Raw genomic sequence first — 12,004 nt, forward strand, 5'->3', positions numbered from 1 at the left:
GGATCTTCCCAGGCCAAGGATCAAACCTGTGTCCCCCGAATTGGCAGGCAGTTTCTTATCCACTGGACTGTCAGGGAAGTCTGCAAATTATACTTTTCTTCATCTCCTGTATCATGATGTCCAAAAGTACTAGCAAATGCACAGACAATGTCAGATATTAAAGCTGGCCACCAGCACCAGATTCAGTGAGTTGTGAATCATGGTTTAGTCCCATTCTTCACTGGTGTTCTAAGGCAGACTTTAAGATGCAAAAAGAAGCTGTGTGGACTGTGAACAACCAAAGAAGTGGTGGAACAGTTGAACAGGTTGTGTAACATCATTCATTGTGGCATAATAGAATTGTTGATGAACCTTTTAACTGTGAAACATACCAAAATTACCCTAGTTATTCTGGATGCCCTTTCAAGTATCTTGGGTTGCTGAGAAATTAGGTGAAACTGAGAAACTTAGTGTAATTGAAGAATGCAGAGGTTTGGATAAAACTGAGGCTCTATAAAACCATGAAAATGAGTCAGTACCCAAAGCTTCATTAAACTTGATTGAGAGATACTTCTGTATGGAGGAACAAGAATATCAAAATGTTGGGCCAGAAACTACCTCTGAGGCTATAGTTCAGGATGGCATTCTGAGACCATTATCTTTCAGACTATACAACTGAAACGTAAATTTGTTATATCAAACATGTACTATGTTTGGTATAAGTTTGCTTTCTGTTTCTCTACTGAGAATTCTTTACATGTGGTTTGCTATTTAGCACTTTTTACAAGGAGACTATACTTGAACAGTTCCAAACTGTACATATTGTATGAAGCTTCTCTCGGTGGGTTTATTTCTGTGTGGAATTTCATATTTTGCAGTATCCTGTAAAGAAAGATTATTTCATCCTTTATTTTAAAAAAAAAGCAGCAGCTGCTGTTGTGGGTTAGCAGGCAGTCAGGGCTTACATGGTTCAGGGGAGGCCTCAAGCTTTGCGGCAGTTCTAATAGAAGAAGTTGGACTTTATCTTTTGTAGTGCCTGTATGTAAGGGATGGAATGCATGGATTGTCAGGGGATCTTGGTGCAAGGTGAAGGAAAAGTTGTCATTGGTCAGTCACAGTTCTTGCTATTTACCCAAAGGAGTTTAACACTACATCCACACAGAAATCTGTGCTCAAAATGTTTATAGCACCTTTATTCATAGTTGCCAAAATTTGCAAGGAGCCAAAGTGTCCTTCAATAGGTGAATGTGTAAACTGTGGCACCTCCAAATGATGGGATAGTCAGCCTTAACAAGAAATGAGAGGGCTTCCCTGGTGGCTCAGTGGTAAAAAAAATCCCCCTGCCAGTGCAGGAGACACAGGTTCAATCCCTGATCTGGGAAGATCCCACGTTCCATGAAGCAACTAAGCTTGTGTGCCACAATTACTGAGCCTGTGCTCTACAGCCCAGGAGACACAACTACTGAGCCCAAGTGCCCCAGCTGCTGAAGCCTGCACATCCCAGAGCTTGTGCTCCACAACAAGAGAAACCAATTAGAAGCCCGTGCATTGCAACTACAGAGCCGCCCCTGCTCACTGCAGCTAAAGTCCACCCAGCAATGAAGATCTAGCACAGCCATAAATAAGTAAACGAATAATTTTTAAAAAAATAAAAAATGAGATATCAAGTCATGAAAAGACATGAAAGAACCTTAAATGCATATTACTAAGTAAAATAACCTCAGATATGCAGATGGCACCACCCTAATGGCAAAAAGTGAAGAGAAACTAAAGAGCCTCTTGCTGAAGGTGAAAGAGGAGAGTGAAGAAGCTGGCCTAAAACTCAACATTCAAAAAACTATGATCATGGCATCTGGTTCCATCACTTTATGACAAATAGATGGGGAAGAAATGGAAACAGTGACAGATTTATTTTCTTGGTCTCCAAAATCACTGCTGATGGTGACTGCAGCCATGAAATTAAAATATACTTGCTCCTTGGAAGAAAAGCTATGACAAACCTAGACAGCATGTTAAAAAGCAGAGACATCACTTTGCTGACAAAGGTGTGTATAATCAAAGCTATGGTTTTTCCAGTAGTCATATATGTATGTGAAAGTTGAACTGTAAAGAAGGCTGAGCACTGAAGAATTGATGCATTCAAACTGGTGGTGCTGGAGAAGACTCTTGAGAGTCCCCTGGACAGCCAGGAGATCAAACCAGTCAATCTGAAAGGAAATCAACCTTGAATATTTATTGGAAGGACTGATGCTGAAGCTCCAATACTTTGACCGCTGATGCAAAGAGCTGACTCATTGGAAAAGACCTGATACTGGGAAAGATTGTAGGTAGGATGAGATGAAAAAGGATGAGATGGTTGGATGGCATCACTGATTCAGTGAATATGAATTTGGGCAAACTCTGGGAGATGAAGGACAAGGAAGCCAGGTGTGCTGCAGTCCATGGTGTTGCAGAGTCAGACATGACTGAGCAACTGAACAGCAACAAAGTGAAAGAAGCCAATCTGAAAAGGCTGTATATTATATAATTGCAACTATATGACACTCTGGAAAAGTATGGAGACAATAAAAAGGTCAGTAGTTTCCAGTTCATGGGAGGGAGGGAGGGATGAATAGGTAAAGTACAGGGGATTTTTTTTAGGGCAGTGAAATTATTCTTTATGATACTGTAGTGGTGGTTACATATTGTTATGTATTTGTAAAAATTCATAGAACTGTACAAAACAAAAAGTGAACCCTAATGTGAACTTTGGACTTTATTTAATAATACTATAGCAGTATTGGCTCATCAGTTACAACAAATGTATCATAGTAATGCAAGATGTTAATAATATGGGAGACTGAGGAGCGAGAGGAAAGAGGGCTGAAGGGGTGCATGAGAACTTTGTAATTTCCACTCAACTTTTCTCTTAACCTAAAACTACTCAAAAAATTGCCTTTTAACTTAGAAAAAGGTGAATAGATTAGGGAGAAAAATATTTGCAATGCATATGGCAGATTAAGGACTGCTGTTTATAATATACTAAGAAGTCTTTCATATTGAAAAGAAAAACAATCCAGTAGAAGAATGGGCAAAGGACATGAATAGACCCTTCTTGGGGAGAGCAAATTTAAATGCTCCTGCCAAAGAATGATGACTTCAAACTCACTATTATTATAGAAACATTAAGATATGAATTTGTATTGTTCAAATGAAGAGCAGTTAAAAAGATTCCTGGTGGGAATATGAAGAAAAGGATTCTCTTATTAATTTTGTCAATAGAAATGTAAGTTATTATAGTCTTTTGGGAAAATAGTCTTAATATTTATGAAAATAAGAAATATTTTAATCCTTTGACCCAGCAGCCCCATTCCTGAAACAGTCTATAAAAATAAAAACATCAGTATATAAACATATATCTTCAAAGATATTTATTGAACCATTATGAGTAGGGATAAAATAATAAAAACAAGTGATTGCCCATTTATAGGAGAGTGATTGACTCAATTTTGGCACATTTACACCATGGAATATATTGCAAATTGTGTTGACTGAGAAAAACAGTGTATAATGACATCCCATTTTTTAAAAAGAAGTAAAAAACCCCCATAAATGTGTAAGTGCGTGTGCATTTATGATTATGACCGTGGAAAGTATGAACAATTATGCCAGTTGCTAACATGTTACCCACAGGTGGGAGGTTTATGTATGAGAGAGGAAGGGAGGAAGGGGAAAGACAGGTGGAAAATAAAAAGAAATGAAATATAGCCCAGTTATTTTACATTGTGTTTGTGTAACTGTGGCTGTGCATGTGCATGAAAAAAAGTTATATCTATGGGAAATAACCTATATGTTCATGCTATGTTATGTGATAAAAAGGAAGCTGCAGGTTGACATACAGTATTTGTGTATATTTCAATGAAAACAAAAAATGAAGAAGTGTATATCCTAAGATATGTTGATAAAGATATGGAAGCACATACCTGTTGGTTATATCCTTTCTTTCCTCAGTACTTGAAGGGGACTTGTTGGGTACTTAAAATGAGTAGGGTTAGAGGCGAGGTAGGGGTGGAAGTTTAGTTTTTTCTTCATGCATTATTTTTTTTTTCATTTGGTACAAAAAGTCAGTGTACTTTGTAATTTGAAAGACAGCAAAGAAAAAAAATGTCTCTCTTTAAGGCTTCCAATTCTGGTCATTTAATAATGGCAATGTGGGTGAAATTTGGGAATGAAATAATTCTCTTCATGTGCAAATTAAAAGGTTAATGGGACAAAAAGACTGCAAAAGTGATTAACAAATGGCAGAAGTATTCAGGTTTTATTGTTTTTGGCCAAAGGTTAAAACAAAATTTTACTGAGACTTCTATTTAATAGAAATACTGAAAAGGAGAGTTGGTAAAATTTCTCCCAGTGTGAAGCAGAACAACAGGAAATAAAGAAACCTTGAAGAACAGTTCTAAATTAAAGGGTAATAGCTTAGTGTTCTCAGATAAAATTTGCGTTTCCTGATAATTGTGGTGACAGTTATTTTGCTAGTGGCAAATATCACAGTGGTTAAAGGCAACAGTTTTATTTAGAGGTACTTAACTACCCATGGAACTTCAATTTTCCCATGTGATAGAGAATTTTGATAATAGTAACTGTTGTCATAGATGTATTGTGAAGATTAAATGGATTAAAATTTTAAGGTGCTAAGAAGAAGAGAGCCTAACACAATAATTGCTTTGTGTTACTACTGTATGAATCTAAAGCTCTAGTTTTGAATAAAACACTTTTTTCATAAAACTGAAGTATGGTTGATTTTTAATGTTGTGTTAATTACTGCTGTATAGCAAAGTGATTCAGTTGTATATATAATATTCTTTCCATTGTGGTTTATTATAGAATACTGAATATAGTTCTCTGTGCTATATAGTAGGACCTTATTGTTTATCCATTCTATATATAAAAGCTTGCATCTGCTAACCTTTTGCATCTATTAAGTTGCAAAGCCTGTGTTCTTAACCATTAAACCTTACGTGTAGCTGTTTGGAGGAAAGCAAATCATTCTAAGTCCTTTCCCCAACTGCAGGCCCCATTAAGTTATATATTTTACGTGAATGCTCTCCAAGTAATAGGCCCCAAACCTTACTTTTCTAACCCACAAGTTTGGAGAGAGGATGTATCAGTAGATCTGCAAACAGTATCAGCTGTACCTCACCGTCTCTGTGTGATGAGAAGTACAACTCTGGGTTATTTGAGGTTTTCCTAAGTAACAGCATTAGTGAAAACATGTGTTTGAATAGTTTCCAGAGTTGTCTAGAATTATTTTCCAGTTTAAAGATGCCTGCTAACAGAGCTAGTTTTTAGATTCTTTTAACTAATTTTTTTTCTCCTCTTTGAAATGACCCTCTTACTTCTCACTCATCAACAATTTCTGTTACCTGTATTTGAAATCAATATTATTTAATCATGTTGAACCCTTTTTCATCCTAAATTGAAGTCACAGTTTTTTTTTTGTTAGGAGTCACCTTGGGGCTCAGAGAACATAGTATATAATAAAGAACTACAGAACTCAGTTCAGTTCAGTCGCTCAGTCGTGTCCGACTCTTTGCGACCCCATGAATCGCAGCACGCCAGGCCTCCCCGTCCATCACCAACTCCTGGAGTTCACTCAGACTCACGTCCAACGAGTCGGTGATGCCATCCAGCCATCTCATCCTCTGTCGTCCCCTTCTCCTCCTGCCCCCAATCCCTCCCAGCATCAGAGTCTTTTCCAATGAGTCAGCTCTTTGCATGAGGTGGCCAAAGTACTGGAGTTTCAGCTTTAGCATCATTCCTTCCAAAGAAACCCCAGGGCTGATCTCCTTTAGAATGGACTGGTTGGATCTCCTTGCAGTCCAAGGGACTCTCAAGAGTCTTCTCCAACACCACAGTTCAAACACATCAATTCTTCGGTGCTCAGCTTTCTTCACAGTCCAACTCTCATATCCATACATGACTACTGGAAAAACCATAGTCTTGACTAGACAGACCTTTGTTGGCAAAGTAATGTCTCTGCTTTTGAATATGCTCTCTAAGTTGGTCATAACTTTTCTTCCAAGGATTAATCATCTTTTAATTTCATGGCTGCAATCACCATCTGCAGTGATCTTGGAGCCCCCCAAAATAAAGTCTGACACTGTTTCCACTGTTTCCTCATCTATTTGCCATGAAGTGATGCCATGATCTTCGTGTTCTGAATGTTGAGCTTTAAGCCAACTTTTTCTCTCTCCTCTTTCACTTTCATCAAGAGGCTTTTTAGTTCCTCTTTACTTTCTGCCATAAGGGTGGTGTCATCTACATATCTGAGGTTATTGATATTTCTCCTGGCAGTCTTGAATTCCAGCTTGTACTTCTTCCAGTCCAGCGTTTCTCATGATGTACTCTGCATAGACGTTAAATAAGCAGGGTGACAATATACAGCCTTGATGTACTCCTTTTCCTATTTGGAACCAGTCTGTTGTTCCATGTCCAGTTCTAACTGTTGCTTCCTGACCTGCATATAGGTTTCTTAAGAGACCAGTCAGGTGGTCTGGTATTCCCATCTCTTTCAGAATTTTCCACAGTTTATTGTGATCCACACAGTCAAAGGCTTTGGCATAGTCAATAAAGCAGAAATAGATGTTTTTCTGGAACTCTCTTATTTTTTCGATGATCCAACGGATGTTGGCAATTTGATCTCTGATTCCTCTACCTTTTCTAAAACTACCAAAAAAAAAGCAAACAACAACAACAAAAATCTAACAGTGAAAATTTTCTTTAGGAAAATACAGAGCAACCTTTAGTTTTGGACCTTAAATAGTCATCGTGAAATCAGAGACATAAATCCAGAGACTTAGTTGATTCTAACCGGTTTTAGGAAGGATATGTCTGATAAATGTTGTTGTTATTCCTTGAGATTTATCTTGTGGATCTTTTTTGAAAATAGAGTTTATTTGTTAAAGCAATTTTAGGTTTACAGAAAAATTGAGCACAGAAATTCCGTATACCTCCTTCCGCCCACCAGGTGGCGCTAGTGGCAAAGCACCTGCCTGCCAATGCAGGAAACACGAGAGACGCAGGTTCAATCCCTGCGTCAGGAAGATCCCCTGGAGGCGGCGTGGCAACCCACTCCAGTATTCCTGCCTGGAGAATTCCATGGACAGAGGAGTCTGGCGGGCTACAGTCCATGGGGTCACAAAGACTCAGACACGACTAATCGACTAACACTTTCACTTTTCATACACAATTATAGTATCATATGTAGAGGAGTTTCACTGCCTTAAAAATCCTCTGCATCCCACCTATCATCTGTCCCTCCCTGGACTCCTGGCAACTACTGATTTTTTCTTTAACTGTCTCTATAGTTTTACCTTTTCCAGCATGTCATGTAGCTGGACTCATACAGTGTGTAGCCTTTTCAGATTGGCTTCTTTCACTTAGGTGCATTTAAGGTGCCTTCATGTTTTTTCATGCCTTAATAGTCCATTTCTTTTTAGTACTGAATAATATCCCATGTTCTGGACTTACCACAGTTTAGACATTCACCTATTGAAGGACAGCTTGATTACTTCCACGTTTTGACAGTTTTGAAGAAAGCTTCTATAAATATCTGTGTGCATGTTTTTGTGTGTATATGTTTTCAGCCTCTTTGGGTAAATACCAGGGAGTGCGATTGCCTCACTGTATGGTAAGAGTAATATGTTTAGTCTTGTTTAAGGAAAAAAAAAAACTGGTGTAACGTCTTCCAAGGTGGCTGTACCATTCTGCATTCCCATCATCAATGAATGAGAGTTCCTGTTGCTTCATCTCCTTGTAAGCATTTGGTGTTGTCAGTGTGTTAGATATTGGCCATTCGTATAGGTGTATGGTGGTGTCTCCTTGTTTTCATTTGCAATGGTAATGACATGATACTGAACACCAAAAATTCTGGTTCTATGATTCAGTTGCCCCTGTGAAATACGTTTCGGCTTGAGCTTCAGGTATTGTGAGTTCCAATTCAGCAGCATCCAGTGGTCTGTCCCCAATCTAGTGAATGCTTAAAAAGACTGGAAGTTCTGTGTCACATGAAATTAATTTGTCTATCAAATGTGTTCTTGTACTTATATTCCAGAAAAAAAAGTTACATTGCCTGTCTTTCCTCCTGAACTGAATCTTCTGGATCATTAGGTTCTAATCCTCTAAATAAGATTGCCCTTTGGTGATTTATTTAGCCTTTGAACTGTTTTTGATATTCATATTGAGCTGTTCCCATATGCTTCATTATAATAACCACGGTGAGAGTGAACCACGATGTCATCTGGTTCTGTTGTGCTCTGTTTAAGAATTTATGATGAGCTAAGCCTCACGGTTCGTAAAGAATGGACTCTTAACAGTTTCCCCCAATTCCATGTTTGGAGCCTACCAGTTTTGCTTGTTCACACCTTTTACTGTTGAGTGGAAATGGCATCTTCAAAACTTTTTCATAAAACCTCCAGGTGATTATTTGAATTTGGATGAAGACATGGGCAAAGTAGCATTCTCCTGTCTTCTTTCACAATCCACTGAGCTCATTCTGCCCTGCTGTGTGAGCGGTGAGAAATAAATAACACTAGATGTGGCCTTGCTCTGTCTGCACCTCTGTTCCCACTTTCTGCTAGAGCACTGGAAAGAAAGGTTGAGTTTTGTGAACGTTTCCAACTAGTAAATGGATGGCTGCCAACTCAGATGTTCTGATCAAGAGAAATGATTCCTCTGTCTTCAGTCCCTGAGAATTTAACCCAGACAGATGTCAGGAGGCAGAGAATTCTGCCCAATTTTCAGCTTTGCAAATATAGAACTGAATGCATGGAGAATACAGAGCTGGGAGGGAGACTGGGAAAGGTGGTGGGAATGGTATAGTGTCTAGATCTTTCACCTCTACTTGGGTTATTATGGCCCTATGCCTGGATATTAGAAGCACTAAAAAACAAAATGCAAATAGTTCACTGATCAAGAAGCATGACTGCAGCTGCTGAAACAGAATAGTGTAGTGTAATCTTAGGTCAGCAACTCCTATCTTCTTGCTCATGGTCCCTAGTTACATGTATTATCTCACTTGATCTTCACAACAAACCTGTGATATAGACACAAAATATCCAATTTACCAGGAAAAAAAAGTTTAAAGTTTAAATTGTTCAAGATCACACAGCTATTATTAACCATAAGAACCATGTTCCGGTTTGGAACTGTATCAGGAGATTCATAGAATTTAAGGGAAAGTAGAAAAATGGGCTGCAAACCATGGGGCCTTAAGTTGCAGGGAGGCCAGGTAAAGCCATAGCACAGAACAGTCTAGTTTGAGTACTGTGCTTGGTACTTCAGATGCAGTACTGTTGGACTCACGATGCCAGCAAGGAGACTTGATTAACTCTTTCTTTGCTTTTGGGTCATTCTTTGAAATTTTAAGTTTTGCGAGCCTCATTTCACATGTTCACATTCTATCCTCCAGGAGATGGAGAGAATTATCTGGCCTATTTGACTTCTGTTGGGAGGGTTGGGCCCTGCTTCCCATGAAAACTGAAACAGTTTCCTCCCAGATCAGAAGAGTATTCGGATGCTGAGCAGCAGCAGTGCAAAGGGTAAATGCCCATCATACCAGCTGTGTATGCAGATGTCAGGTGGCATTCTACTGAGGACTGGTTCAACGGAAAGTTATGCCTTCCCCATAAGCAAGGCTGTTTTGTCCTGAGCCTGGGGTCTGCCTGACAGTCCAATAGGACTTTCAGGCACTACATAAAGTATAGGGGTTTTCCTGGGAGAGCCTCTAGTTGTTTCTGATTCACTAAAACTACAGAGATGAGTGAGAGCAGAAGCAGTCAGCTGTTAGGATCAGTCTGAAGAGGTAGCATGTAGAAAAGGGTCCCACAGGGAAAACCCTCCCTAATTTCTGGGCTTAACTGACCCTCATTGTAGTGTCTTGAGACCCTGAATTTGTGTGATATGTTCCTGGGCAAAATTTCATTGTACTTTTACCTGATTAACCATATTAAAGGGTTTTTTTTTTTTTTTTTGTAATGGGAAGGAAAAAGAATTCATGTACATGGTTTTCCTTCACTAATTTGCTTGCATGTCTTTGCCCTTCTCCTGGACTCTTTTCCCCTAAAGATTAGGGACCATATTAGTTTTGCATCTTAAATATCTAGCCTTGTGCCCAGCATACAATAAGCACTTTTAAAAATAATTGACTTACTGAACAAATGACTTTTCCTTAACAGTCTTTTTTTTTGAAACTGAATTGATCCTCATAAAACAGTGGGGAATTTATAGTCATGGGTGTTGAAACATTTCATAATATAAAAGGCTGCTTTGGAAGGTAGGACCAGAGTGACATGCACTCTGTTTTTACTGTTACAGGTGTTCCAGGACTTGGGGACTGAAGTACTGTCTGGAGCTGCCAAAGGCTACAACATATGCCTTTTTGCCTATGGGCAGACAGGCTCTGGGAAGACGTACACCATGCTGGGCACCCCTGTGAGTGTTGAGATGTGATGTCTTCTTAAAGCCACATCAAACCTGAATGTTGCATTGTCCTTGCCACTGAAAGAGGATGTGAGTTTCATAGTCAGTTGGCTTCAGTCAGATTTAAAGGGTTCTGTTTTCTGTTAAGAATACGTTTCTTAGCAACTTAATTGACAGGTAAACTTTGAATAATTAGGTCCTCTTTATTACACCCTGAAGAACCTTAGAATTTTACAACTCTCTTTGATGAAACAGACCTTGTCAGTCCTTCTGAATTTCTCATATTTCTCAGATCATTTCAAGTTCATCACTTGTAGGTTTTTAACGCCTCTGGTGTAGACAAGTCCCAGACTGCCTTAAGTGCTGGCTAAGGCCATGTGAATATGGGGCTGTGTGTGTGTTAAATCTGAGTGTTAGAAAGAAGTGGGAGAACCAACCACTGGGATGGGAACTTTCAAAAGTGTGTAGGATTTATGAGAGCCTTCTTTTATCATGGAAAATTAGAAGGATAGAGTTCCTTCAGAATACTTCTTTGTTTTAGGCTTAGAAGAACCCTGGTGAGATGAATTGGTGGGGCAGGTGATAAATAACACCACTGAAGGACATTTTTCTAGGATATTATTCCTCCTTAAAGATTGTCCCTGATGCCATGGGCCCAGATCATTGCTTAACTAATCTTCAGTGTGATGTCTTGAGACCTTAAAGGTTCATGTTTGGTGTGATTTCATATATTTTAAATTAAAAGAAGAAAAGACTCAGTAATCCAGGGGTATAAAGCCATTAACTGGAGTACAAGTTAGCACTGAATCCAATATGTAAGAAATAAGCCACTTCTCTCTAAATGTGTGTTTTGAACATGCATGTACTCTGGTTCTCCTGTGTATGGGGGGTTAGGAGATAGGGTTCTTGGAGGCAACACTGTGGTAAAGTAGGCTTATCCCACTTTACCATAAGAAGGATGTCACCTCTTCGGCATAAAAGCAGGTACCTGGGTTTGTTAGCTTCTCCTCTCTTCCTTCTTATGGTGGTGATATGCCCTTCATCTGATACTTTCCACCTGTTTGTTTCTGAGATCACTGGCAAATAGAGTCTTCCACATACCCTTGGGGATACTGCCTGAAGTGAAGAGGCAAGAGCGAGAACACTATCCTTGCTGAGCGTGGGTCTTGGGTGTTGGGGGAGAGCATCAGCATGAGTGGACAGTAATGCTTTCTTCTCTTCTCCAGGCCTCTGTTGGGCTGACACCACGGATATGTGAGGTATAGACTCTCTCTTGACTGGATCCTCTCAAAGTAGGTCTTCCTTGTACATCCCCTTCAGTGAAACTACAACCCTTTGGTTTATGCAGGGTCTCTTCATCAGGAAGGAAAATTGTGCCCCACTGCCTGCCTCCTGTAGTATAAAAGTAAGGTAAGAACCTGCTGGGCTCTGCAGCCTGAAGTGCTTCTGTGTCCACTCCAGAGCTGTCCTCTCTGCTTCCAGAGTTACCCAGAGGAATGGGGAAAGGTCACAGCAGAAATACCGTACAGCGCTTGTCACATGAATGTGCCGGCGTGTTGTAGGAAAC

At 39.5% G+C, this 12,004-nt stretch overlaps 1 protein-coding gene across 10 annotated transcripts in view; it reads left to right on the forward strand.

The window, feature by feature from the left end:
- The window catches only part of STARD9 (StAR related lipid transfer domain containing 9), a 114,411-nt gene that overhangs the window by 43,553 nt on the left and 58,854 nt on the right, over positions 1–12,004 (forward strand). For all 10 annotated transcript variants that reach the window (XR_011258187.1, XR_011258188.1, XR_011258186.1 and 7 more), the window contains exons 4-6: positions 10,333–10,449; positions 11,664–11,696; positions 11,786–11,847. Coding sequence is in view for 7 of the 10 variants with exons in the window: in XM_069596059.1 (XP_069452160.1) it covers positions 10,333–10,449; positions 11,664–11,696; positions 11,786–11,847 (212 nt within the window). In the remaining 3 variants the exon portion in view is untranslated. The remainder of the gene's footprint in view (positions 1–10,332; positions 10,450–11,663; positions 11,697–11,785; positions 11,848–12,004) is intronic.

This window comes from Ovis canadensis, chromosome 7 (assembly GCF_042477335.2).
Source record: "Ovis canadensis isolate MfBH-ARS-UI-01 breed Bighorn chromosome 7, ARS-UI_OviCan_v2, whole genome shotgun sequence".
Taxonomy (NCBI): domain Eukaryota; kingdom Metazoa; phylum Chordata; class Mammalia; order Artiodactyla; family Bovidae; genus Ovis; species Ovis canadensis.